Source organism: Oenanthe melanoleuca, chromosome 21, assembly GCF_029582105.1.
Source record: "Oenanthe melanoleuca isolate GR-GAL-2019-014 chromosome 21, OMel1.0, whole genome shotgun sequence".
NCBI lineage: Eukaryota > Metazoa > Chordata > Aves > Passeriformes > Muscicapidae > Oenanthe > Oenanthe melanoleuca.
In genome coordinates, this window is record NC_079354.1 from 1,400,386 (window position 1) to 1,428,103 (window position 27,718).

Below are 27,718 nucleotides of genomic sequence, written 5' to 3' on the forward strand. Positions count from 1 at the left end.
GAAATCAGCATCAGGTAAAGCCTTACCACAAAATGTTTCTGTGATCTTTTTCTCTACCTCAATCCTCACAGAAATTCCCCAAATCTCTCCACTCCCTTCTCTAGCTGCCTCTCATGTTACCTGAATAACCCTCTAGACACACACACTGTATTTTATTCCAGCAGCACAGGCAGGTTTAGAAACTATAACAAAATCCTTTTTCTGTGTCTGTGTGTGTGTTATAGGAAATGGATACAAAAAGCTTTTTACAGTGAAATTTCTTTTTGTAGAACACAAAGAGGAACAACATTTTCTGGGTAAACTCAGTTATATGCAATGATTTCTATCCTTTATGGCTTCTTAAAGGAACTCAGAGCACTCCCAGGGAGGCAGCTCTTCCTTATGGCACAGGAAGAAACGCTGCAAGTGGTGTTTACATCCAGTATCCCTGAAAATCCTGGAATCCATAGAGGATAAAAGCAACAATTTCCAGCCTAGCTGATAGATAGGATTGATAACTTATTGTTTTAACCTTGAATACTTTAAACTAATTTATTTAGTTATTCTTTCTAAGTTCAATCACTCTGTTAGAATCACAGTAACACAATACTTCCTCACCTTCCACATATGTGTGCATGGAAAACACCAGCAACATTTTCACCTGCCCTTGACCTGAGGGCTCACAGCTTCATAAACTGTCTTAACTTGCAGGTTCTTTGTTAATTTTCTTGCCTGGTTATTTTTCAATTTATTTCCTCATGCTCTTGGTCCTCCCTACTTCATTCCTCAGTTTTAATTTCCCCTTATCTAATTGTTCTGGTAAGCAGTGTTCCTGCCACAATTATCTTCCAAGACACAGTCATTAGGTTTGAAGCTGTCACTTGAATACTTAATAGCTTTTTGAGATTGCTTCAGCTGTTTCAGACCTCTGAACCTCCCTCTTCTCACCCAGCAACTCCCATAACTCTGCATAAGAGTTGTCTGCTTTTATTTCTAAAATGTTTTTAAATGTGGTTTTAAAAAGCTGGTATTTGTTTTGAAGGCAATCTTTGTATTCTTTCACATCCTTACTAAATTTGCTCCAGCTATTCCAGCTATTCTTCCTTTGCAAGTTAAATCTTGTTCATGTGGAGTATCTTGACCAGAAACCCACTCCAGATATAAAACCCTTCAATTTGCTTGAGCTCCTCCCCTTCCAATTGTGATTTTTACATCCTTTTCCCCATAAGCAGCCACAAGTGAAGTGCATCTTAAAGCTTTTAGAGATTCTAATTCCCATTCTTTAAGTCAGCCAACTTAACTGCTGTATTTGTACTCCTTCACACAAAGCTGAGATTTAAAGGGGCTTTAGAATGTATCAGATTACACACACAAACACACTTTGGGCTGTGAGTGGTGGAGCACTGTCCCTCTATGAACAGGACCTACATGGGCTTCCCATGGCACAAAGAGCCAAGAACTGCATCACACAGCTCCAAGTGCCTCCTGGAACTGCCATCTCCAGTGGATCTGAGGGCACTGCAGGGGACAAGGCTCTGGCACTGCTGAATCAATGTCCTCACCAGCACTTCCAAAGGAAGGGATAAATACCCCAATACATTTCCACACTGACCTGCAGAAGCCATTTATGATCCTGCCTGACACCACTCTGGTGAGAGCTTTCCAGTGCTTGGCTTCTCCTTCCACTGGAGCTCCCAGCAAGACAACATCTTCAATGATCCCTTGTGAGTCTGTCAAGGTGAAAGCAGAACAGGTCAGATTTAGAAGATGGATCAGAAAATATTCTTACATGAAGTATGTTCAGATGTGCACTACAGAAAAATCATCATTTAGTGGATTCAGTTTGAAAAACTGAAACAATGGAAAGGAGGATCATAAATAAAACTTTGCATACATCCTAAGTGTCCACAATTCAGGGAGTTAATAAATGTGAAAAATTGAGATCCTCAGACAAAGTGCAAAGTGCAAAGTACCAAGCTGATGGCATGAGGGAGAAGTGGCCTGGCCTCTGCCCAGAAAGATGCTGTTTGAGCAGCAAACCTCTGGGAAGGTTTGGAAACCCCTGGAAAAGTCTTTCTGCAGACTCACTGATGTGGGTTTGCATGGAACTTTGAAACAGGTGAAGGGGTCTGAGATCCCACAGAGTGATCAAATGTCATACAGGAAGCATGAGGAACCTTCCCACAGCTGATTCTATGAAAAACATGACCTGAACATGCAAGAGGAAATCCCAAATTGTTCATATTGATTTGGAAGTAGCAGCAATGGAGGCACTTGCCAATACCCAGTGAAGATCTATCAAACTGGTTTGATTTCCTTCTGCTGTAACCTGAATGCCCAGGACCTGATTTGCTGCACAGCAGTGTTGACTTTTAAGCACAATAAATCTTCCTCACTTATCAGAGACCTGCAGCTGGGCAGTTTCAGGAGGAACAATGATGGAATGAGAAATAGTGGGCAGCTCTGCTACTTTCCTAAACCCCTGAACAATATATCAGTATCTTCCATAAATCTCATGATATATCAGTATCTTCCATAAGACTCATGAGCAGAACATTCCAAATCTAAACTCTGCACCTGTGGGAAACCAGGCTCCACAGACCCTAGCTAAACCCAGCATTGGAGGGAGAGGTGCTGCCTGGGTACTTTTCAAATGTAAATCACTTAGCTTCCTTTCCCTGATGTAGCAGTAAAGGATTAGAGCTGCCTGCAGTGCCTGCATCCTTCTCCATGTAAATCCCAGTGCCTGACAAATCCAAATGAGCTCTCCTGGAATTATTTCTTATTGCAGAGCAAATTTTTCTCAACCAAAAAGAGCAAAGGGCAGTTCAATTTTGTGAGTGTAATCTGTGAGCAATAAAGCCCTGCTCCCATAATCATGGGCAATCAAAAAAAACCCAGAGCCTTGCTAATGGGAAGCTCATTCCAACCAAGGTTCTAAATTCCATGTCCCTGGTGCGAGCCAACTGAATAAACAAGCAGCTAATTCATCATGATCCTGAATATTTGGGCAAGGTGTTGGAAGCTTTTGTTTCTCCAGTCCTATGTCCAGCTTATTGCTTGTTCAGAAGAAAAAAAATAAAATGTTTAGCCTTGGCTGAAAAATGCTCATTTTCTTTGAACATTGATGAAATAGAAATCTGGGAACAGATCATTGGCCTGCAGAGCAGCTGAGGCTGGAGATAAATGAAATGTATTTCACAGTTTGTAAATCTTTTAGATGATGAAGAACAATAAAGTCTGCAAAAGCAGTGAAAAAAAAAATAATTCATTAACTCTGTTTTATAGAGAGTGGCTACTGAATAAGGAGTTTTATAAATGAAAATTTCCAATCAAATCCAAGCAGGTGAGAACAGAGTGAGAATGAGAGGCCAAAATTCAAACCTGATTAAGATGATTTCTCCAGAAAAGGTGTGGAAGATAGAAGCTGTCCCAGAGACTATAACCAGTCCTGGGAGCTGGGCTTTGCTGTGCCCTTGGAATGCAACTCAGTGGGAAAGGGAAAGCACCTCAGCACATCAGTCCTGACTGCAGGGAGGACAGGGCTGGAATTCAGCTCTGGCTGTGCCCAGATGTTCAGGGTAGAGCTGGCAGCAGTGTTTCCAACACCAAGCACAGCAGGGACCACAGCCCAGTGGGATATTGGTCATATGAGCTGTGATCAGTACCAAAGAGCCAGTGTGTGACACCTCACTCCTGTCACACACAGCTGGCCCTCAAGGCTCAGGCTCTGGTGGGAACAGCCATTATCAATTTGCATTAGTTTGCTAATTGCTAATTATTTACTCAGAGGCTTGGGAATCACGATGAAGAAATCAGAGCAATGATCTTCCCACGCAGTAGTGTCTCTGATGGCTCATTTACTCCAGCCTCTGCCATAATGGCATTTTCTGGAAACCTGCTGAGCTCTGGCTCCCAAAGGGATCCGTGATGAAGCCTCCAAAGGTTATTCCATGGCTTTGCACAGAAGCATTTGAACAGAGTCTGAGTTCCTGCCACGGTGTTTCACTGGCCAATCCATCATGAGCTATTTGTCTTCAGCAATGCCACTGCCATCTGGATCCAGAGCCCTGCATGACAAGGCTGTGTGTTCCTTTTGTGTGACACATCCAAGTCCAAACCCAAATCAGTCTCAGCTGTCCCAGGTCCCAGCTCTGCTCCTTCTGTGGCTTGCTCTGGAATGTGCCTGTGAGAATGCCTTGGCAATCTGTGCTAAACATGCTGCTTTTCATCTCACCAACAGCTCAGCTTTCAGAATTCAACTAAGGAACTGAAAAATCACTGTATAGAGAGAGCTGTTCTGATATATCACCATGACACTTGGATTTCTTTGGAGTGGCAGCCAACCTTCCAGACCCCTAAGGATTTCCTCCCTAAGCTATGGGCTCATGTCTTTCCAGAGGCTGCAGACTGAAATAAAAACCTGGAAATACCTCAGGCCTTGGCATTCTCAGGACACAAGAAGTGTAGATCTAGGGCCAGATTAGGATCTGGGTTCTGGCTTCAGTGTAACTCCATAAGGATTATTCTGGATTTGATTAGATTTATTCTGAGAACAGAATTCCTGTATTTATCTTAACTCAGAAGGGAAGTTCTGGCACACAGCTGTCAGTCCTGACCTCCATCCTCACTTGACTCTGTTCCCACCTTCTTGGACTTCACTGGACATTTTCCTTTATAAAATTCCCCATTTATGATTTATTGTGAAGCCAAATGGTTAATGAGTTAAATTGCTACGTGGGGGGAAGGCAGGCTGCACACAGTCACTGCTGACTCAACTCCAAGATACAATTTCCATCAACTGATCATAATGATTTTATTCTTTTTTTTCCTAAATTAAAAATAGAAATCTATTAATAAACAGAACCACAATGGGTAATAAATTGGCAGATGGTTTTATACTTGACTTTGGAGGAAAATTACCATGAAAACAGCAGATGACAGTGGCATTTCAGTGACTTAAATGGAAGGCAGGACTCAGGGAATCAGATACAAGAGCTGCAGAGAGCTCCCAAGAAAGGCAAAGCATCCTCTGCTGGGACCAGGCAGTGCACAGGCAGCTCCAGACTGATCACAAATGTCACATTGTTGTTTACAGATGAAAATGACCCACTGAAACCCCTGAAGTGAAGACAGTGGATTTTTTCTGCTGGACTGGGGAATGACAGCAGAATTTGGATCCAAAGGCATTTAAACCTCTTTTTTTTTTTTTTTTTTTTTTCATCCTATCCTAAAAGAGCCAAGCTGTGTTCTTCCTCTTGGAAGAAAAAATCTCCACCAGGAGTAAAAAAAAAACAAAAGAAAAAACAGTTAGAAGGTGAATGTTACCTTTTTCCTGAGCCATTTCCTGCAGGCAGAAGTAAATTACTCTGGCACCCAGGCTGAAGCCAATCAGTGTGACAGGTCTCTGGCCCTGAGAAAGAAGGAGAGGAAAAAATGCCACCAAATGGTGATTTTTCTGGGAAGAAAAACTGGGCTTGGGGTGCCTGAGAGCCTGAGACACAGAGCACCTGCTTGTGCATCACCTTTGAAAGACTGGAGCAATCTGGCTGCTTTCAAAAGGATCAGGTCTCAAAGACATGCCCAGTTCAATATGGAGAATTCTACATATCTGAGTATTTTGTATTGTTCTGATCTTCAGAAAATCAACTGCAAAAATCTATCAGAAGTTACAATAAAGTGCATGTTCCAAACAGAACCAAGACAGATGCTGTTGTTGGTTTGAAATTTCCAAATGAAAACCTTATTCAAGGAAAACAAAATTTTCCAAGAAATGTTTCAATACAGAGAAGAAGAAGAAGCCCTAATACAAAAATACTGACCACTTCCAGACTTCAGGCTGAATGACAGCAACAGCATGTGATGGTTATAAAAAATGATGTGGCTTTAAAGCTTTAAGCTTTTATTTTCAATAGCCTGCTAAGATTTTCTGTAAGATTAAAGGGAGCCTAATCCAAACATCAATGAAAAATGGTCTTTGTAATATCCAGGGAGCAGGTGTGTGATGGACACCCCAGACATCTCATTAACTAATTTTAGATTCTCCAGCACACTGGAATGTGTTTTTACAACAAGCAAATGTTTTACAGGCAGGAACAAATGCCCCATAGCAAAATAAAGAGTTTGTATGAAATAAAGTTTATTGAGTTTTCTAGGATTGGGTTTTTATGAGAAATCAAGTTTGTTCCTTCTCTGCTGTTCCACCTTGCTGGGGGACACAGCTCTGGGACCATGGCTCCCCTTGGGCTCCTCTACAATCAGCAGGGACTGGTGTGAGACAAACATGGCCAGCAAAAACCAGTGCTGGCCCAGAAAATAATGGCAAATTTCTGCTCTTGGGGGGCAGAAATGCCTTTTATCAAGCCTTTTCAGAGAGACTTCTGTCACTTCTGTCAGGTACCAGCCCATTCCCCTTCTCTGTAGGCAAATCCATGGCTCACTGGACATTGGCTGCCACCCACTTTTCTCTCAGGTTATTTTGCTGGTGCCTGTTAACGATCAGTAAATATTTTTAACATTTTTTCTTTTCCTTTCCTTTTCACCCATCATCACGTCCTGCTCTCTGACTTCCACTAGGGGAGTGGGTCTGGCTGTGTTGTGACATGGTTAAACCATGTTCATTTAGGACCTGGATCTCTTCTTCCTCATTGAGAAAAGCTTAAGGTTAAATAGAACAAATCTCAGCAGGATTTCTGTGAATCCACTTGGGACCTCCTCCTCTTCCCCAGTGAGCCAGGTATCTGCTGGTCACCTTCATTTGCAGCACTCTCTGAGTTTTTATTTTCTTAATTTTTGTCTCCCTCCCTGGGTGAAGTTTTCAAATCCCTTCCAGGCATTATTCCTGGATAACTGTGGCCAGTTACCTGCTGTCTGCTGAGCAGGATGTGTGCCAGGTGTTTGCCCACTTCAGCAGAGCGATGCAGACACACTCCCCAGGGGTTGTCAATGACACTGGCAACAGTCAGGAGTGATGCTGGCCAAGTCAAGGCTGTCACAATCCCTGCAAAACACAAAGGTCTCTTAAAAAACTTTAAAATCAAGAGAGTTCATTGAAGTTGAAGGCTAAGCCTAGGAGATTATGTCATTTCCAGCTCTTCTTTCCCAATAGCTGTGCTGAGAAATGCTTTGCTGGACGAAAGATAAGAAAGAATTTGATATTCTGGCACAGGGGGGTGAGTGTAACCTGAGCACTGGGACATGTCTGTGCAGCAGTAAGTGTGTAATAACATGGGGAAATGAACAGTCACAGGTGAAGGAAGGTGTTTCCAGCAGTAATTTTAACAGAATGACTCAATGACAGGGTGGCTCAGCAGTCCAGGAAAGCACAGCTAAATTGCAGGTGTGGTAGAGGAGGTTCTCAGGTCACTTCTGCTGGGCACTGCCTCCTCCAAAACATTCCTTCTTTAGGAAAGCTCCTTTAACACTGCACAAGAGCCACTCAAGCAGATCTAATAGGATTTAATTTCTTACCTGACAAGACAGTGAATTTTAGGGCTTCTTGAGCCATCATGTTCACAAAACCATTCAGCAGGGAATCCAAGGCATTGCCAAGCTCCATCAAGTACTTGGATTCCCAGGCCAGGCAGTACTGCTCACTCGAGTGCAACATGCTGCTCCATGGGACTGTGAAGCTCCCTGGGAAAGGGTGCAAAGATGGAATTCATGTTTGGAGAGAGCACAATGGCTGAGGAGCCCAGCACAGGATCAGAACAGAACCTGCAGGGCACTGGAATATTCTAGAAATGACAATGACACTGAAGGGCAGAGCAGAACTGTCATCTTAATGAATTAAAAGCCTTCCCACACTGTTCCTTCCCCAAACAATGCAGGGCAGGTTGAGGCAGCTGCTGAATAAAGTGACACAAGATCCCCACAGTGGTTTGTCTTATCTGGGGACATGTGGATTGGCAACTAGAGGCAGCTCCAAAATGACAAGGTGGCAAATTCCATAAAACTCCTGTCCTCAGTCCCTCTGATTGAAGGGCACACAGACAGACACTGCTGTAAGGAGGAAAACAGATGACAACCCTAGTTTTGCTCTTTAAAACATTCTAGCAGATTGCTAGTTATGGAAGAAGAATGTGTATCATCTGTGACTCCCTTTTAAGGGCAAACAGACACAAAAAGGTTCCTGGAGGGACACACTTGCCTCTCTAACTGTGCCTGGGAGCCCTCCAGCCCTGAGGATTTGGACCCCTGGCAAGCAGACAAAGAGAGAAGCCAAAGCACAGCACTGCAAAGGGAGAAGTTCCCTGTGACAGCAAACTGCAGCCTGGCAAGTGACAGGGTGACACATCCTTCTGCATTCATGATATCCAGAGTTAATTATGGTGCCTCTCAATAAACTGGCAGCTGTTCAGGCAGGTTGCTGAGCACATTAGCAGACAGGTGACATATTTTATATGACAAGCTACACTGGAAAATAAAGCACTACAGACCTTTCAAGGTTTCCCCTGTAAGTCACCTCTGGAGTGCTGTGCTTAACAGGATTTACTTGACAGAACTTTCTTGCCAATAAACCTCATTAGCTGGCAGATACAGAGAGAGCAAAAACACACTATTCTGTTAATTCCTGGAGGATAAACATAAGGTCTCAGAGACACTTGGTACTAGTGCTGGCAATCATCTTCCAAACAGACCTTTTCTGGCAAAATCATGCAGCAGTTCCTAACAGAAACAATTGTGCTCTGGCTGCTCCCAGTCCTGCTGTCACCATCAACTTAATGCCCTTTTTTTTCCTCTGTTTGCCTGGGATTGCAGATTGGGCTGTGAAGTCTCATGGTGAGAGTTGATGTGGTTCAGTTACCATGCCACGGAGATGTGGGGCAGACATGGTGCTTTGTGAGCACAAACACAGCCTGGAGTTGGACACAGCCATGGCTCTTGGAGCTCCTCTCAGCTCCTTCATCATGCTCTTACCATATTTGCCAGTGCACAGCCATCCAGTGATTGCTATGGTGATGTGGAGCTGCTTCCCTTCAGTAAGTGGGAGGAATTCAAACTCCTCTATGGCTCCCACACGTTTCTTCATTTTGTATCCTACACACAGCCAGGAAGAAACACATGGCTCAGAGATGGCACAAAAAGGACACCCTCTGCTAACAGCAGGAGCTCCTTAAGAAATTAATTGGGTAGTCTGGAGAGGGTTTTTTTCCTTTCCAAAACCCTCAGTCAGCCCATGCATTAATTATAGCTTGGTAAGGAGCTAATATGATCTTCCTGAGTTTGTGTGATCTGAGGGAGTCCAGCAGGAGGGTTTTTTTGCTGTAACAGCTGCTTTTCTCCATGGCAGCATCTTTCTAACCCAAAGCAGCAAGTTTTCATTTCCTTCACTAACCACACACCAAACAGTCTTTCCCTATTTGGTCATCAGGGGATACACAGTACCTTAATCAGCAGTGACACAAAAAATCTCAGGGATAGCACCTCAAATCACTTCCCTCACTGCAGAGAGCTCAGTGGGGTCATTAACTGTGTTTGCAGACATGATCCTGTGCCCCAGTGGCTGAGAGTGGTGTGGTCAGTCTCTCACCAGTAAGACCAGCTCCTGCTGCTCCAAAAAGGGATGCCATGACAGCAATCCCAGCAGTTGATCCTAAAGCAGCTGCTCCAGCACTCCCAATGACTGTGGCAGCTCCTGCAGCAACCAGAGGGGCAGCCAGGCCTCCTGTCAGACCTGGGGATGCAGAAAGAGATATCACCAAACTATTTTCCCTTAAAAACCCCAGGCAATCATCTCCCTGTGCTGGGAGAGTGCTGCTACTGCAGCTGGAAGAGCTTTTTGCTTGTCCAGTGAAGGGGGTTCTTGAGACCCTCCCAGGCCCTGAATGTCTGCCCAAATTCTTTGACTGACCAGAAAAATGAAGAATTATTTCAAAGTCAGAGGAAGACTATGTGGTGATCTGGGGTGAGCTGTGCTCTGTTTGCTCAGAAAACATTGATCTAATCTCACACTTTTAATTTTAGAGTTGAAGATCTGATATTTTTATAATATGAGAATAAAGAAGAAGAAAACACTTTTAAGGGTGACAGCCTCAGTTTAATACTTCCCCCAATTAGTGAAGCTACACTAGAATAACTTTTCCAGCTAACTCTTTCATGTTTATTTTTGTGGGGCTGAAAATACTTTCCTTGGAGTCAGACCCCTCTCTGTCCCTGGTGCTGTATCCCCAAAATCCCAAGGGCAGCCTCACCAATAACTGTTCCACCCCCAACAGTTGCCAGACCAATCAGCAGGTATCTCTTCAGCTTTTTCCTCCTTTCCTTCTTTTTTCTTGACACTTCTGCAGTTCTGTGGGAGGATTAAAACACAAAAATTAAGGGAAAAGCCCAATGGATAACCATGCTGCATCAGAATCTGCTTTTATTCTCCTCAGTGTAACTTCTCTCCCAGGAACAGTAAAATGGAACATGCAGGTGTGGACTGTGACAGCACACTGAGATTTATGAGCATGGATTTAGAGATTTAAATTGAATGGATTAAATGGACCACAGATTTAAACTGAAACTATTTAATTGCTGACAAAAGCCAACAGATATTACTTACTCAGAAAACCCTTCCTAATAGGGCTGAAGCATGAAAAAAAAAAAAAGAAACAAAAAGTCAAAAGCATTTCATTAACTATATGTTGCCAAAGTGTCCTAAAAAACCACAAGAAAGCTAAAAAGAAACAGGGGAAAGTGTTTGAAATAAAAGGGAATGGGGTAATTTGTGCTAACAAACAGATGTAATTAAACTGTTTTCCAACAGCAGTGTTTACTTTGAGCTGCTTTCTAATTGCATATCACAATGTAATAAAATAATAGGAATTAAACACAGTAAGCAGTTTGCATTTAAGGTGTGTTTTAAAAAGCTTATCAGAAAGAGGTAAATAAACCTAAAAGGAACAAATACCACTAGTTAGCCACTACTTTTGACTCCTTTCCAGTGTCTTTGCTTTCTCTCTTCCAAGAAGTGCTTCAATTTGAAAGGCAAGTGGGAGAAACAGAGGATACTGGAATAAGTTCTTCAGTCCTTCTGGCCTGTTTACACAGCAATTAATCCAGGCCTTGAAACGTGACAATTTATCTTGCTTCCAAACTTGGATATTTTCCCTGTTAATCCTAGCCTAATTTTGGATTTTCATTATCCACATAATTGCTTAATCCTTCCTGGAACCCCCTAAGCACACTGTAATTTTGATGAAGACAATTTTACACGAGTCCCAGACAATATGCAGCTTTGTGAGGCACAGCAGGAGGAGAATGGAGCTCAGTGGGTGAAATCCCTGAGTCACTGCACTGGCAGAACTCCCACAGACCTGCACATCACAGGGACTTTGTGTCCACAGAGACCCTCCAAAAAACCCCTGCTCATTACCTGATGCAGCTGCACACATGGTGTCTGCAGAGAGCAACACCTCTCTGATTTCTGTACAACCACAGCCCCACTGGCAGAGCAGTGTTTGGCAATCAGAGAATCATGGAATCACTGAGGTTGGAAAAGATCTCCAGGACCATCAAGCCCAAGATGTTCCCAATCCCCACCTTGTCCTCAGCCCAGAGCACTGAGTGCCATGTCCAGCTGTTCCTGGGACACCTCCAGGGATGGGGACTGCACCACCTCCATGGGAAGCCCCTTGCAATGCCTGACAGCCTTTTCCATGAAGAAATTCCTCCTGGTTTAACCTGAACCTCCTCTGGCACAGCTTGAGGCCATTTCCTCTCATCCTTTCAAAATGCTCTACTTTGTGCCTTAGTCACCAGTCTGAATGCTTGGCTTTGGATAAAATTGCTCCTGGAGTTCTTCACAGGAGTGCTGCAGCCAGGCTGTTCACAGCTAAGCTGCAATACCCAGCAATTTCTGTTCTACATGAGGTTCATCAGCTTTTACAATCACTGTACTGCCTATCAGGCTGAGAATAATGCCAAGAGAGCTGGAACATGTCTAACCTGGAGTCAGCTGAAATAATGAGCAGTTTGATTTATGTGGGGAGAAGGAGAGTGGCAGCTAAATCCTGCCTGCCTATGCAGTAAATAAAAGGAGAAGTTTTGCCTGTCACTGCTTCCCTTCTGGAGCTGCCAGCAGCTGCTTCCTAATGGCTCCTCCATTACCATTATCACTGGATTACCAGACTGCTTTTATCCACTGTCATAATTAACTGCTGCTTCTGGCATTACTCTACCCTCACTGAGCTCAGATGTGCAGCTTCTTGCCTGAACCACCAATTATGCTCAGAGAGATTATTATGGGGAATTTCAGGTCATTTTCCAATAAGGAAAAGTGGCAGGAGCATACACTAGCAAGCAAATGTTGTGATATTTTCTAGTTTCTTACAGAGTTGTGTACAAAAGAAAGGTTTTCACCTGCAGGTCAGAGCACATTTGGTGCAACTAACATGGATTTAAGTGGTTGGAGCATTATTTTTAGAGGATTGTACATTTAATCTTGTAGGTTCTGGGCTCAATCCAACATATCACAGCAGAAAAGGCAGGAACAAAACCTCCTGTTAACAAATATCAGTAAAAACACCAGTGCAGGAGCTGCCAAACTCCTGGTTGGTTATTACTGTTCCAAAACCTCTTGCTGGTCAAGGCTGGAAGCATCCCAAGCACATGATGGTGCTCCTAGCCCCAAATTCTGTGAGTCAAGGTTGTTACAGGCTTTTATTTTTCTTCCTTTCCCCACTGACTCCTGACTTCAAACCAAAGAAAGGGTCATGGATTCCCCACAAATCTCAGCCTTGTTTTAGCACAGCAATGACAATGTGTTCACATTGCAGTCCTGGGCTCCTCTCACCATAAGGATTTTCCTTTTTATCCAACACACATTTACTCCCATGGCTGCAGTTTGGGCAAAGGACAAGACAGGAATCCCAGGCTCTCACTGGGCTGGCAGCAGGGTTTGAAATCCATGCTGTTCTTCTGCTGTTATCAGCCACAGCTTAAAGGCCCAGCACTGAGCTTGTTTCCACAAACTACAGCAAAACAGTCGCCATTAATCCCAACCCTTGCTCCTGCACACCAAACGTTTAGCAGTCCACGATCTTTGAGATTATTCTGACTTTTCCTTTTTACAGTGGGCTATAAAGTTAAGCATTATTTGCATACAGCTGTTACTGGAAGGTACCCATCACATGCTGGACCCCATGGTAAGTGCTGAGCTGAACCATGGCAAGGGTGTTGATTAAAGGCTTAATTAGCATTCCAGGTAATCTCATAACCCTTTGCTGAGTTGACAGATGAAAATATTTCCCTTGAAAGTCCACTATGGACATGTTTACTGCCTTAAATATTGCTAAACTGTCACATAATTCCTGCCTGATGAGAGGAATATAAAGATAATCCTTTATTCTAAATAAAGAGTAATAAAAATAAAAAATTCAATTCTAATAAAGATATTCCTATATTCCTATATATTCTTATATATAAGAATATATTCTTATGTTCTTATCTTATTTCTTATAGATAACAAAAATGACTTCTATGTTAATAACATAGAATTATGAGCCAGCTCTGTATGTATCTGAAGACTGAGCCTGCTGCTCCCAGAAATCTCCCTTCAATAGGAGTTATCCAGTTGCCTCTTAAAGATGCTTAAAGACAGATCCAGAGACAATGAACAGCTGAGGGTCTAATCCTGATTATCTGTAGGAACTTGGTGCTGCAAGAGGCAGTTCTATCTGAAGGATATTGGGCCAAGAGGCAAGAAGGTCTCTGTGATGCATTTATGCAAAATCTACAATCTCTGACAGGCAACTGGAAAGAGGAAAGGAGGCAGCTCAGTGCAGAACAGCTTCTACCTGTGTGCAAGGCCAGGTCTCAGCTCTGATTTTAAGAATGCTGAGCTTTTCTGCTTGTCAGTGCTGGGAGGGCTCTGCAACCCTAATCAAGCCATAAATGATTACACCAAGAGCCATGCTGGGAATAATCAGAGACTGGACTTAGGCACAAGTAATTACTGCTAAGTTTTTGAGCACTGGCAGCATTTTTTGATCCCATATCAATCCAAATGTTCTTACTCTGACTCTTCCTCTTTTTGTTCCTTCAGGCTCTCAAGCAGAGATTCCTCCAGGACTTCCAGATCTTCCAAGGGAATTCTCAGCAGCCAGTTGACATGGCAGATCAACACCCTGGCTCGAGCATCATAGGATCCTTGAAGAGAGAAAAGCCCAGGAAATCAGTCTGATCACTCCTATTACACAGTTGAATTAAGGAGCAGAGTACTCAAGGAATGTGTCATGGAGCAGTTCCTTTCCCCAGGCTCTTTTTTTTCTTTCAGGAACATGAGAAGAGACTGATAAATGGAAAATCCTTCTTCCCTGCTAACAGAGCCACCACACCAGGTAATGGCTCTGTGGCAGGAAAAGAATCTGAGATCCTTTGGTCTCCATCCTCTGTGGCAGAGGCCTGCTGGCAACTTTTCAACAAAGAAATGCTGCAGCAGGACCACTGCTAACTGGGAATATCAAACATGTCTGTGGGGTAACTGGGCACAGCCCACCTGGACTGCACCAGTGCAGGAAGGTGGATTTTGTAAAACTGCACCTCCATGCAAAAGCTTTACCTTCTTCTTTGGTACAGCAGGAGTGTAAAGCTACACACCAGCTCCCCCAGCAGCACCACAGATAAATGTTTGCTTTTACACTCCCTGCTGGAGATGCAGCAGTGGACAGTGCACTCACACAACACCAGACAACAGAACTTACTAGTCCTGCTTTTGTAAGCAGGTGCTCTTGAAGAAAAGACATCTTAAATTTAATAGATTTTAAATTATTTGTGCCAACTCTTGCTTTTTAAAGGTGTTTTAGCAGCACCTACTGCTTCCTGATGTTTGGCATTTATAAATGGTTCTTGGTAGATTCTGGGATGAAAAACACAATTGTTTTTCTCAGGGTGGGTGAAGATATCTGCAAGACTCAATAACAAAGAATGTTTATGATACCCGCTGCACGTAGATCAAATATGGATTGGGCAATCTATTAAGATTGTCCATATATTGCCATAATTACCAAGATAGCCAACTAATTCTGTGACCTTTAATGACACTCTTGATCAGGTTTGTGCTTAGTTGAGAAATGAGGACAGAATTTATCTTTGCTCCTTGTGGCACATCCTGCATGTCCAGGCAGGTGTAATGAGCCCCCTTCTTTTTTCTTTTTTTCTTTTTTTTTTTTTTTTCTGTCTGCTGACACTGCTGGGCTCCTTCCTCACCAGCCTGGTGGGAAGGCAATGAGGCTTGGAAAGATATTTCTCCTAAATTCCAGCTTCACAAAATAAGCAGTTTTTCAATAACTGACTTGTCAGTTTTCCATTAAAAATAAAGGCAAGAACAAAACTTGCTTTGTTCTGCAGTGCAACAGGATAATCAGCAACCAGTGAGTTCTTTCTGTAAGAACATGTTAAAACACAGAGATTTAAAAAATGCAAGTAGTGATAGAATCCAGGCTTCTTTTAGAAATGAACATTCTGTTCAGCAGACAGTCTTTATTTCATTAATTTTATCAGACTAATCCACGTAATGGATTGCAAACCAGAGAATTGTTTTATGTGTAATATAATATATGAGAAAAATCACATTTCTTATAATGGGCTTCACAGGACACTCTGGAATTTATACCCTGAATTATTATTTTTTTCTCTTTTCAGGCAATCAGCAGAAAAGATTTTAGGCTGAGATTTTCATAACAGCTTTAGTGCCCTCCTAAAGGAAGAGGTCACCTGCTTCCCTGGAAACATTGGAGAAAAACCACCCCACTCCACCACCATTTACATCTGCTTGCCAATGCATGGTGGGTGAAGGTAAGGAGGTGAAGAGATATTCAATTTTCAGTGGGTATTATCAACCATTCCTAACATAAGAGTTGTTTTTCCTGAAGGGTATGCAGGGAAGGAGTGTGCAGCTTTTGCAGAGAAGAAGCTGAGATTAAATAGGATAGTAACTTTTTGAGCACTTTAAAGTATCAGATGTAAACTCAACTATATTATTTTTACAAAGAACAAATGCTAAGTAAACTTACCATCTTGAAGAGAGAAGGATAAAAGGTCCTAAAGAGAAAAAACAGAGAATAGTCAATTTAAAATTGATGATGGAAGGATCAAAATGGAGGCATGAAACCCATCAGACTGACTGAATTATTGCAGCAGCTCAGTTCATAAGTGGGAAGCAGAAAGTTACAATTCAGTGAGGCAGCACAGAGCAAAACCAGTCCAAAATTCTCTGAAGGCCAGTACAAAGGGCTGGACAGAAGCAGATAATGCTTGGTATATGCTGAGCATCTCACATTTTTTTTATACCAGACTTAAAAGTTTGGAGGAGCAGGGCTCTAATCCTCCCACTCTAATGCTTCCTGCTCCCTACAGTCATATGTACTCACATATGCAACATCTCTAACAGGTTTGAATGTTCCTCTAATGGCCCCTACTTTCTTTGGCATTCTGGGAATTCACAGCTCTAGGCAGTAAGGCTGAACTGGCATGAAATTCTTGTGGATTAAGTGAGTTAAAAATTTCAGAATTTATGGCCATCTGTCAAGATTGAGGGACTTGACTTCTGTGCTGGCTCTTTACCATAAAAAAAGGAAAAACAAATCAATTCAATAGATGGTTTCTATGGATAAATCCATGAAAAAGAGGCCAGTGTTTTTACAACTGTGTTCTCCTCTTTTATTGCCACTGGACAAATTCTAAGCTCTTTATGTGACTACATTAAGCACCAGCTCAGTTGAGCTGATTGCCTCTCCTACACACAAATACAGCACAGCTGAATTTTACAGGGAATCCTTTCAGCCCTCTGGGAACACAAAAAATGCAGCCAAAGGTGTAGGAGGCTGCCAAAGAGTTTATGATTATTAGTCCTGTAAGCTCCCAAGCACAGTTTGTATCATAAAAACATCACTAATCTGAGAGTCCTACACATGAGAAGTACAGAATGCAGAACAAACCATCCTGAACCAACCAGAAGAGGGACTAACTGCAGACTGGCTGGAGGGATGTGAGAATTGGAGACACCAGCCCAGAGGTTCCCCAAAGCCTGAGTGCCCAGGGATCAGATACATGGGCACCATCTCCTCCTCTCTGGGTGCATTTCTGGGGGAAGGGCTGCCACAGAGGTGTCAAAGCCCAGCAGAAGGTGCAGGGCTGGGAGCCTCAAGCAAAAAGCTGACCAAGAATAACGTGAAGCTTGTGACCTTATTGCCACAATTTTCCACAGACTGACGTAAGCAGCTCTGGAAAAGGGTGATGGTTTGTGAACAATAAACTCAGCCTGAGTGAGGCTCAGGGAGACGGGGCAGTGACTCAGGGCCCGCCCTGTCTGCCCAGTATCACCTGGGGCACCTTGTCAGGAAGCACTGACAGAAGCAGAGGGCACAGCCTCAAGCTGTGCCAAGGGAAATAGAGGTTGGATATCAGGAAAAAGTTTTTCATGAAAAGAATAATAAAGTACTGGAATGGTCTGCCCAGGGAGGTGGTGGAGTCACCATCCCTGGAGGGTTTAAAAGACTGGATGTGGCATTTGGTGCCATGGTCTAGTTGAGATTTTAGGGCATGGGTTGGACTCATGGATGATCTTGGAGGTCTATTCCAGCCTTGTCAATCTGTGATTCCCTATCAAACCACCCCAAATAACTCTGGCCTGAGCATGTACACAAGTGCCTTTCAAAAGGTCAGGGATGCAGGTAGGTAATCAGGTGATAAGCTGTGACAACTGTTTTTATGGCATCCGTGCCAGTTAGCACTCTCAAATTTAGGCTGCAGTTTAGGCTGTGCACGTACTACACATGCAGGCAGCTGGAATCCAACCAGCAGTGATTAGATTAGTTCACAACTGGGTTGTTTTCCTCCCTAAGCAGCAGTTGTTATATTGCAGCCTTATTTTGAAGTCAGTGTTTTGAATCTCCATGAAAACTCTATGACAAGACAACCACCCATATGACTGAGAAGCCTTACAAAAGAAGGGAATCTTTATTCAGTCTTTGCCAGCTTTTTCTGAGTTGATGGAAGTTCAAAATCCATTTCCTTAACAACAGAGAGCCCCAAATCCACATTGCAGTGAATGTGGATAGGAAACCACTGGAAAATGGGCATTCAAAGTATGCTGAGAGCAAAAACCATATTATTAATAGCAATTTTCAATGTTTTATCACCTATCACTGCTTCTACACCTCTTTTATTGCACTGCCTTCCCATACCACACCCACAACCTGCTATGACTACTGTTTTTAAAGGATTCAGTTTCCACCATCTGCCTCTATTAGTCATCTGCAATGAACACAAAGATAACAATCCATAATCCTCAGATGTTCATTGAATCAATGATGAGCTCATATCTAATCTCCTGACTTCATAGATCATCCCTTCAGCTCCTTTGAGAAGAAGGGCCTTCAAAAATGCAGCATTAGTGCCAGCAAGGCCCTGACACTGAGCACGCCAAGCAATTAAAGCAGATACTTAATAAACAGTAAATATTGCGTCAGCAGCAGCTGAATACAAAGGAGCACAAGTACCATAAAGCAAAAGATCAATAATTCATAAAGCTTTGTCCCATAGCTTGTTTATTTCCAGGTAAGAAGGAAAAAGCTGATCTCAGCTTATTGTTGATATTTCCCACACAGTCTTTTTCTCCAGTGTTTTTTTCCAGACACACCTCTGCTGCCTTGCTCTACTGAAATCTTTCATTCTGTCTCTCCTCAGACAAAATCAATCACCCTCCACAAATGCAGATGACTGTGTAAGGGATTGCTGCTGTAGCTTTAGACTGATAGTTATTCCTCATCTTTGCTTTCAACTGATCAAAGCTGTCTATGGTTTCTGTATTCCACCCAAATCCAGGGGATTTCCTCAGTTTCCTGTCAGAGCAAAATCCTGTGTGCTCCCACTGATTCAGAGCCATTTTTGTACAAGCACATGGACTCCTCATGCAGCATAAGCTTGGAGCAGGCACAAGCTGAATTTCATCCTTAATAAACTCAGCAGCAATTCAGGAAAACCTGCCCCAATGTAGAGAATCCATCCTGAGAGAGAATGAAGGAAGCACATTAAGGCAGAAAGAATGAGTGTGGATGTACTAAATTTGAGGAAACAGCATCCAAAGAGCCACTTTTATTTTAGAAGATCTGCTCTAAATTATTAATTAAGAATAAGATATCTGTTGTTGTCCTTGTACTAGGACTTTGGGCACTGGAACATTTGGACCAGGAGCAGATCCTCTGAGGCATTTCATGGACTGACAGGAGACAGCAAAAGGTAGCTGAGGAAATGGGAGCTGGTCATGGTGACCAGAGAAGTTCCCTCTCTCTTATCTCCCCTAACACAGCTGGGTTCTCACATCTGCTGTTCTGCCAGGCCATTGCTCAAGGTGAGTGTGTGATAACCCTTAATCAACCAATACCAGAGCACTGGCTGCATGCAAGGTGTCTGGCACAGGCTGGCACAGCACAGGGTGACACTGTCCATCTGTGCAGCACCAGCAGCAGCTTAATGCTCTCTTTACCCTGCATGGCATAAGGTTGGATGAGGAGAGATCTGCCCCAGCAAAAGAAAATGGTGCCAAAATGCTTCACCTCTTTTATCTTTCCATCAGCTTTTACAGCAGAACATTATGGAGCAGTCCCAGTTTCACTTCCTCGGTGAAAGAAAATAAAGTCACAGTAATTTCCTTCTGGTCAAAGTGTACTCTGGGAAAAGGATATTTAGACATTGTGCTCCTTGGAGCATGTATGTGGGGGTAGTTTGTGATACATGTATAGTGAAGGGGCTTTTAAACAAGTGAAAATCAGGTCTAATGTGCTCAGGGTGTCACTAAGATCTGTACAACACGTGTATGAATGGAGACACTGCAGGAACACAAGCAAAATAAAAACTTTGTCAGTTCTCTGTTCTATAGAGTGAAACCACCAAAGACACAACTCAGCAGACAGTGGCCATGCTTCACATTCATCATTTCCATGAGGTCTTTATGGATAGGCTGCCAGTCCCCCCATAGCTTATAAGTAAATGCCTATCAGAAATACTGACCTTATTTCCCTGATTGCACAAACAGCACTTCTGTTGCAAACAGACAGATATGACAAACCTCTTTTGCAAAGCAAACAAGGGTGAGGTGAGCACCTGGACTTACCTGGGTAATGAGAAGTGGATTTTCTTTCAAAATGGGATCCTTCAGCAAAATTTCAGTGAAAGTTTCTGTGCCCTCACCTCCTAAACCATCAGCAAAGGCTGTCATGGCAGGTAAGACAGCATCAGGGAGGTCCAGCCATTTCACAAAGCCCTTGATGAATTCTGTCCTGAAGGAGCTGTAAGGCAACAGAAGCAGTTAAGGCTTCACAAGTGGGTATTTCAAGGCTCCATTAACTGGGTATTTTTGGAAGATCTGAGCAAAACCTGATTTCAAACATTCACACAAAAATCAAAGCATCAGGAGTCAGCAGAAGGTGAATTGCTAAACAACCTAGCTAAATAAACAAGGAAACAATTGAGTGGGGCTAGACTTTGCTTCAGAGCATGCTTTGATGTCTGCAGTGTTAATGGATGTGGTTTGTGCTGAACTGTCAAAGTCTTACAGGTACTAGAGAGAAAGGATCTCCCACTCCCCCAGCTTCAGAAGACCCCTGATAGCAGCTCTGGTACCCAAACTGCAGCTGCCCTGCCCAGCGCTGGACGCTCCTGTACCTTTGCTCGTGCTCAGGGAAGAGGCGGCCGAGGGAGACCCCGCAGAGCGCGGCGCAGGCGAAGCGGGCGGGCTCAGCCAGGCGCCGGCCCCGCAGCGCGCACGGCTCCCGCTCCCCGCCAGGCTCAGCCTCCTGCCGCTGCTCCGCAGCCCAGCCCTTCCACTTCTCTGCAGCCATTTGCACCTGCAAGTTCGAGGAGGAAAAAAAAAAACAGCACACAGTTGGAAACCAGGAAGTGAGGAGACAAATTGCCTTTGCTTTTACTGCCACACTGACCTAAGTCAGGTCTGAGCAGGTCCAGCTTAACTATTGCCCCCAACACGCTGCTGTGACACAGAACAGGACACAAACGAACAGTTCACCAATTCTCAAACGTTTTGCACAAAATTGGCTGTCAATAAATATTTCAGCCTGCAGAAGGACAAGTTCCCTTTGGGATGCAAAAGGACTGGGCTCCATTCAGGCCTATCAGTCCCACACTTCCTGCAAAAATAACATGAAAATAAAAGCTCTGCACCTGGTACAGGGACCAGTACAGCTGCCTGGGAAATAATTTTCCTATCTCATGCTCAGCCTAAATTGCTCCTGCTTGTTTTGCTGACAGCATTAGGAAAGTTGAGTCCAGCTGCAGCCTTTAAAAATTATTTTGATGTGTCCCATGGTCAGTGCTGTGCTTTGTTTGTAAAATTCCTTCTCTAACAACCTGCCACTGTTTTTTCCCTAAAAATAAGATCCCTGCACCACACAGACCTTGAGCTAGGCCAAAATACTATTTTTTTAGAGTGTAGCTGTGCACACTTCCAAATGAAGGGGCTCCAGCTGCTGCCAGCAGCAAACTGAGCCCTCAGGAAGGTGACAGTAGCTCATTTAAAATTCAACCTGGGTAACAACCTGCTCCAGGGCTCACTTCCATCTCCTGGAATTTCTACTGATTTCCTTAAGATCCAGTCAGTTTCTAAGGGGCACAAATCACCCATTTCATTTTATACTTTAAAATAAAATGTTTACTTTCTCCCACACCCTGGCTAAATAGGAATTAGGAGCCCATGACACTACAATTGACTCCCAGGGGATGTAGACACCATTTACAGATTGTTTTAGAGGCCTAAAAGAAAGAAGTGCAAGAGGAGCTGCTCTTTTTAAAGAGATTTTATTATCTGCATGCCATCTGTCATGGTCCTCCAGGAAAGGTGTTTGTCCTGCCTTCCCACTCAGAAACCCTAAACATCCAAAGTTGCAGAAGAATTTTCCCAGGAATAATGTAACGCTAAAGGTTCAATATTTTTACAATTATTTGTCATGCCTGCTCACTTCTGGACACTTTATGGGAGACAGCACTGAAAAAAAAAAACCTTCCCTGATCAATTTATTGATTCCTTAACTCGGGCTGATATGAAAAGTGAAGCAGCTAAAAAAAGAACCATGACCAATACAACTGCTTAACCTAATTTCCTAATAGCATAAAATATGGAGCAATAAAGGTGCAACACCACAGTGGCTCTTGGCATGCAACAAATAATTCAGAGTGGTGAAAACTAAAATACCTAGAGAAAGTTTCTGAAGATCCTCAGATCCATGTACTTCCCTCTTCACGGATATCTTTTTCCTTCTAAACATGGAGGAAAAAATAGGCTTGGGATTTTCAGACATACACCATAAAAAAAAAAAAGGGCAATGTGTGATTTACTAAAGAAAATTTGGGCCAAGAAATTTTGCTACAAATCTGAGATGAGGGAACTGAGAGTTAGAAACATATCCCAAAAGTTATTTATTCCAAACGTTTTTAAGTCTCATGGCACTGGAATTCCAATCTCTGCCTTGAACAATGTGTTCAGCAATCAACAGCATTGCCATAATCTGAACTGCCACTTGAAAGAGAATTTTGTATCACTTCCATAGCTCTCATTTTTCACACAAAGCCCTTTGTTTTCTTAAGAGATGGTGTATTTTATACAGCAGGTCATGCAATCCTGTTTGGCAGGCAGAAAGAGAATTCCTTTGGGGATCTAAAGCTGTACACATATTCCCTGCAGCTGAAAGAGGAAACACAGACAGGGTGGCATTGCGTTTGTCGTAAACTGTGACAAAAGCGACATAGCCTCAACTCCCCAAAGTTAATGAGGCACCTCATTAACTGCAGAGAAGCGACTGTAGGTAATTGTTCAGACGGGACAGTCCCGTTAAGGCACAGCGGGGACAGCACAGCACGACTGTGGTTACACATTGCACACAACGCTGTGACTGTGGAAACATTTGGGCAGAAGAGATTTTTTGGGAACGTGCACACGGCTCCAGATGTGCTGGGAGAACCACGGCCTCTGTTTTCAATCTGTAGATACGAGGTATGAACACGGAATGGCGTTAATTCAGTTCTGTCTCAGTGCAAGAACACATAAATGTGATATGGATGGGCCACAGGGATCAGAGCCCGAGGGGCAGGGACATGGAGAAGCCCAAAGCTTAAGTAGTTGGAAAAGTGAGCGTGTTTAATTCAGTTAATTCTAAAGTTTGCACAGCAGCGCCTAAGAAGCGATGTCCTCAGTGAAGCGAGCAAAGCTGCGGAGGGGGAAGAGCACATTGAGAAGCGTGAAGGCACATCCTGAGCAGGGGAAGCTGTGAGGGCGGACACCGCCACAGCTGCCGTGTTCACTTTTACCACAAATCCTCCATGTCTGAAGTCTCGGAGGATCCAACACAAGTACTTATTTACGAAAAGCAGCGCCTCAGGCCACGCTGAGGAGAGGGAAACCGCGACCAGAACAAGGCAGCGGCCGACGGGAAAGTCCCCCCCTGGCCTGAGGGGAGGGTCTGCCTGGCCTGAGGGGAGAGAGGCAGCGGCCTGAGGGGAGAGTCCCCCCTGGCCTGAGGGGAGGGTCCGCCCGGCCTGAGGGGAGGGTCCCCCTTGGCCTGAGGGGAGGGTCTGCCTGGCCTGAGGGGAGGGTCCCCCTTGGCCTGAGGGGAGAGAGGCAGCGACCTGAGGGGAGGGTCCGCCCGGCCTGAGGGGAGAGTCCCGCCCTGGCCTGAGGGGAGGGTCCGCCCGGCCTGAGGGGAGGGTCCGCCCAGCCTGAGGGGAGAGAGGCAGTGACCTGAGGGGAGGGTCTCCCCTGGCCTAAGGGGAGGGTCAGCCCGGCCTCAGGGGAGAGTCCGCCCGACCTCATTGGAGGGTCCCGTCCGCTCCCCCTCAGCCCGCCCAGCCCCTCTGCCACCCACCCGGCCCGGCCCCAACCTGCCGCCGGCTCAGCCGGGAACCGAGCACCGAGCACCGGGAACCGGGAAGCGAGCAGCGACTGCCGCCGCCGGCGCCCGCCCCTTCCTGCCCGGGCCGGGCCGGCCTTGCCGCCGGCACTGCGCCATCGGTGCAGCCAAGTGTGTCGGGAGCAGCTGGGCTGAGGGGATGCAGGGCACCGAGGGCATCACAGAATATTCTGAATTGAAAGGGACCCACGGGGATCATGAAGTCCAACTCTTTAAGTGAGTGGCCCATAGAAGGGATCAAATCCTGGTGTTGTCAGCACCATGCTCCAAGCAACCGAGCTGAGCCCGGGATCATCTGAGGGGATGGTGAGGAATGAGGTGATGCTGCCTACCCCCATTTCTCATTCTAATTCCCTCTCTCTCGGGCCACTTTTTATTATTGCCCAGTCACTGTCTGAAATCAGGAGCTAGCCAGGTACGGTAAGCAGGGCATGGGACTTAAGAGCTGAAACTTCCTAAACAAAATGACCAGCATGAGTTAAACTTGAGAAGTAGCAAATCCTTTACATTTTGAAATAGGAATATAATCTCATTAGCTTTTTCTCTATAAACTTAATAGCCACTTCAAAGTCTTGCATGGTTATTGAGCCTTATCTATCAGATGGGAATCTGTTCAAAAGATAGCAGGTTCCAGAGCCTCATGACTGCCACCAGCATCTGTGAACTCTGAACCACCTGTGTGTTAGTGGCTCTCAGGCTGGAAAACATTTCACTGGAACTGCTGAAAGAAAACTTGGAAGGTGCTGCTCCATAACTCTGTGGATCCATAGGGATTCTTTCAGAGTGTCTCCCTGGAAATCACACTTCTGTATGCTGCCCTTTCCTGTTGACTTTTTTTTTTTTTTTTTTTTTTTTTGGCTCTGTAGAAGTAGTGTAATAAAACAATTATTTTGGAAGGGCAGGGTGAAGCATAGTAACAGATTTTACTGATCATGTTCATTCTGTTTTCATTTCTTCACACCCATGTGCTGAAAACATACATGGGCTGGCAGGATCCCTTGTGAGTGATCTGTTCAGGCCAATATTAATACATTTGTTACAGACCTTTACAGTACCAGTCACCCACTGGTGTTGGTGAAAGGAACTCGACAAGAATATTGTCTGTGAGCTGAAAGACTTGTCCAATATTTCTGAAATCATTTTCAGTGCAGCTAAATATCTGGTCCAGTCTTTGTTTTTGGAATAATATATAATTTGTTTCTAAAACTACCTGCCATTTTCCCTACTGGAAAGTTTTTTTCTGGTTGGTTATTAGCAAATGTCATATGTATTCTGCAGTAAGACTGTTACTGTCCAAAGAGATGAGAAAACCCAAAGGATTTAATTCCCCTGAAGGCTCCTGTTCCTGGCAGAAAACAAACCTGTGTTTTCCAAGACTTCAGGAGCACAAGAGCTCCTACCCTCTGAGTCTAACCTATTTTATTGCTGTGAGACACTCTGTATATTTATATACTGAGCAACTGCAGGACATCAGTTTCCATTCTTATCAAACACAAATATTTACCTGATCCAAGGTCTCGTGAGATCCTTGACGCCCTTAAACATGTCATTTAACTAGGGGAATCTATTTTTTTCCCCTCAGTTTAATTTTAATTTGGTTTCATGGTATTTTCTTAGCAACTAAGCATTTTCTAAAATGAAGGATCACTCCAACACATTACTGCTTTGTTTTACTCACCAGCTCAGCTCTGTACACTCCCTAATACATCTTCTCAGCTGCAATTCCTGTCAATAAGGAAACTAGGAATTGTTTTGACATTAATTGTCCACGAGGAATTGAAACAAAAAAGTCAATGAGCAATTAATATTATTTAAATTTAATGGAGACATTCCATTTAAAAATATCAACGTGGTGTGGCACAGCAGTTGATGGATTTCTGTTTTCTGTGAGCATATTCAAGGGCAATGTAAAGAGGGCAAGAAGAGAGGTCCTGCAGGTTGCCAGATAAAGGAATGCAGGTGAGAGGAACTATTTCTCTGCTAAATAATTTTAGCCTTGCCCTTTGCATGCCACAGACTCAAGATTGGGAGTGTTGGTTTTGCCTCTTCCTCTCCAATTTTGTGTGTAACTTTAAATGGCATTGACTGACATCCATCCTTTTCCCAGTCCCTTTCCCATCCCTGCCAGGGTTAAAGTGACAATCTGGGCTAAAATTGCTCATTTCTGAACACCCACTGCCTGATTTAGCAGCCTTGTTTCCCACATTGTCCTAAGGAAAGATGTTTTTGTGTTCAGAGAGTGGGGTTTTGCAGAACATCACCTCCTGGGTGTTCCAGATAACATCCTGCAGGAGGGGACACGGACATGAACAATATGGCAAAAGCAAACCAACACAATTACTAGTCTGGGATAAAAATTGTGTGGAAAACACATAAATATCAACATATATGTAGTTCATTTTGTTTGCAGCAATGAGATTTAACAACAATGTGCATTGGCATTGAGCCAGCTCAGCCAACTGTTGAATTTATTTTCTGAGAGATTGCTTTAAGTCCATAACTCACTGGTGTGCCCAGCGTGCACCTTGGCCCAGTCCCTGATCTCTGCCATTCGCAGATTCATTGTTTCAGGCAACAGTAACAACCTGGATCTCCTTGTCACAGGAGGCAGGGGAGTCCTTCTTGCACCTGCAGTGAAATTTAGGAGTGCAGCAAAGCATCAGAGACATGAGCAACCCCAAAGTAAGCAGGAGACAAATTACCCACTTCACTCTCCCGGAGTACATAAATGGGAGGATGAGCATGGCGAGGATCACCCCAAGCAGCAGGAGCAGCACGAGTCTCTGCACAGCCAGGCTGGTGTGTGCTGGGCTGTTTTCCTCTGTGATTAAAATGTCTTGGCTGCTCTGAGTCCAGCTGTTGCCATCCAGCCCCACGGCACAGACGTACACCTCAGGGTTTGAATCGAGGCTCTCCAAGCGCTCCAGGACGTCCTCTTTATCCTGGAGCGTGCGGATGAGCCCCCCTGACACCAAGGTGGGCTTTCTGCAAAGAGGGCAGGTGATTATCCAGGTGTTCTCCTCTTTCCTGAGGATCAGCTTGAGGCAGACGGCGCAGAAGGTGTGCTGGCAGTCCAGGAGCTTTGGGACTCTGTAGATGCTGTACTTGTTGAAGCAGATCATGCAGTCCATATCCAGAGTGGCTGTGTCTGAGCACTGGGGGTTCAGTTCCAACATGCTCATTTCGGGAGAGTTTGTGCTCATTGGCACAGCAAGTGGCCTTGAGTTTGGAGAGTCTTGTTGCAAAACTGCTGGTTCAGAAGCAGCAGGACTGTCTCTCTCTGTTCCTGAAGGTCTCTCCATTTCTTCAGTACACTCTTCAGTGAATCCCACTGTCTTCTTGTGTTTTGAGTTCTGTGTTATGGATCCTGCTCTGCTCATTTCTGCAGCACCTCCAGCCGCGGGTGCAGGACTGTCTGCCTCAGCCTGCAGTGCTCCAGCAGCTGACGATCTGTTTTCCTTGTTTGGCTTGCCAGTGAGTTTCTCCATGGAGATAAACCTCAGTGCAGCTCGTCTCCCCTTAGCTGACGGATTTCCCGAGTCTCTGGCTCCTTTTATGTGTTGCTGTACTCCTGCTGTATGCCTGATTGATTAGTGAGAGCCTTAAGCGAGTCGTGCTCTTACAATACGATGTTTTTATGACATGGGGACCAGAGTTAATGATTGATTTCTCAGCCAAGACAGTTTACAACAACTGATAATATCAGTGGGTAATTCCTGTCCAGAAGCAGACTCCATGGCATGAGCAGATTACTCTGACAGCCAGACACTACCATTATTATTAAATTAGAACCCTCTCAGCTGAAAGCAATTTTGTTGTTCTCTAAACAGTGCTTT

At 44.2% G+C, this 27,718-nt stretch overlaps 2 protein-coding genes across 2 annotated transcripts in view; both read right to left on the bottom strand.

Annotated features, from left to right (window-relative positions):
* TMCO4 (transmembrane and coiled-coil domains 4) overlaps nucleotides 1–23,909 on the bottom strand; it is a 37,142-nt gene extending 13,233 nt beyond the window's left edge. The window contains exons 1-12 of the mRNA XM_056508201.1: nucleotides 23,854–23,909; nucleotides 20,629–20,810; nucleotides 20,078–20,252; nucleotides 15,978–16,005; nucleotides 13,980–14,112; nucleotides 10,173–10,270; nucleotides 9,512–9,655; nucleotides 8,899–9,018; nucleotides 7,450–7,614; nucleotides 6,843–6,979; nucleotides 5,308–5,392; nucleotides 1,592–1,709 (exon numbers count right to left, since the gene is read on the bottom strand). Of these exons, the coding sequence (XP_056364176.1) occupies nucleotides 1,592–1,709; nucleotides 5,308–5,392; nucleotides 6,843–6,979; nucleotides 7,450–7,614; nucleotides 8,899–9,018; nucleotides 9,512–9,655; nucleotides 10,173–10,270; nucleotides 13,980–14,112; nucleotides 15,978–16,005; nucleotides 20,078–20,252; nucleotides 20,629–20,804 (1,379 nt within the window). The 5' untranslated portion in view covers nucleotides 20,805–20,810; nucleotides 23,854–23,909. The remainder of the gene's footprint in view (nucleotides 1–1,591; nucleotides 1,710–5,307; nucleotides 5,393–6,842; nucleotides 6,980–7,449; nucleotides 7,615–8,898; nucleotides 9,019–9,511; nucleotides 9,656–10,172; nucleotides 10,271–13,979; nucleotides 14,113–15,977; nucleotides 16,006–20,077; nucleotides 20,253–20,628; nucleotides 20,811–23,853) is intronic.
* A 2,350-nt stretch (nucleotides 23,910–26,259) lies between these two features.
* Nucleotides 26,260–27,715, bottom strand: RNF186 (ring finger protein 186). The gene has a single exon (XM_056508333.1). The coding sequence runs from the start codon at nucleotides 27,368–27,370 to the stop codon at nucleotides 26,450–26,452; it is 921 nt and encodes a 306-aa protein (XP_056364308.1). The 5' UTR covers nucleotides 27,371–27,715; the 3' UTR covers nucleotides 26,260–26,449.
* Between the last annotated feature and the right edge of the window lie 3 nt (nucleotides 27,716–27,718).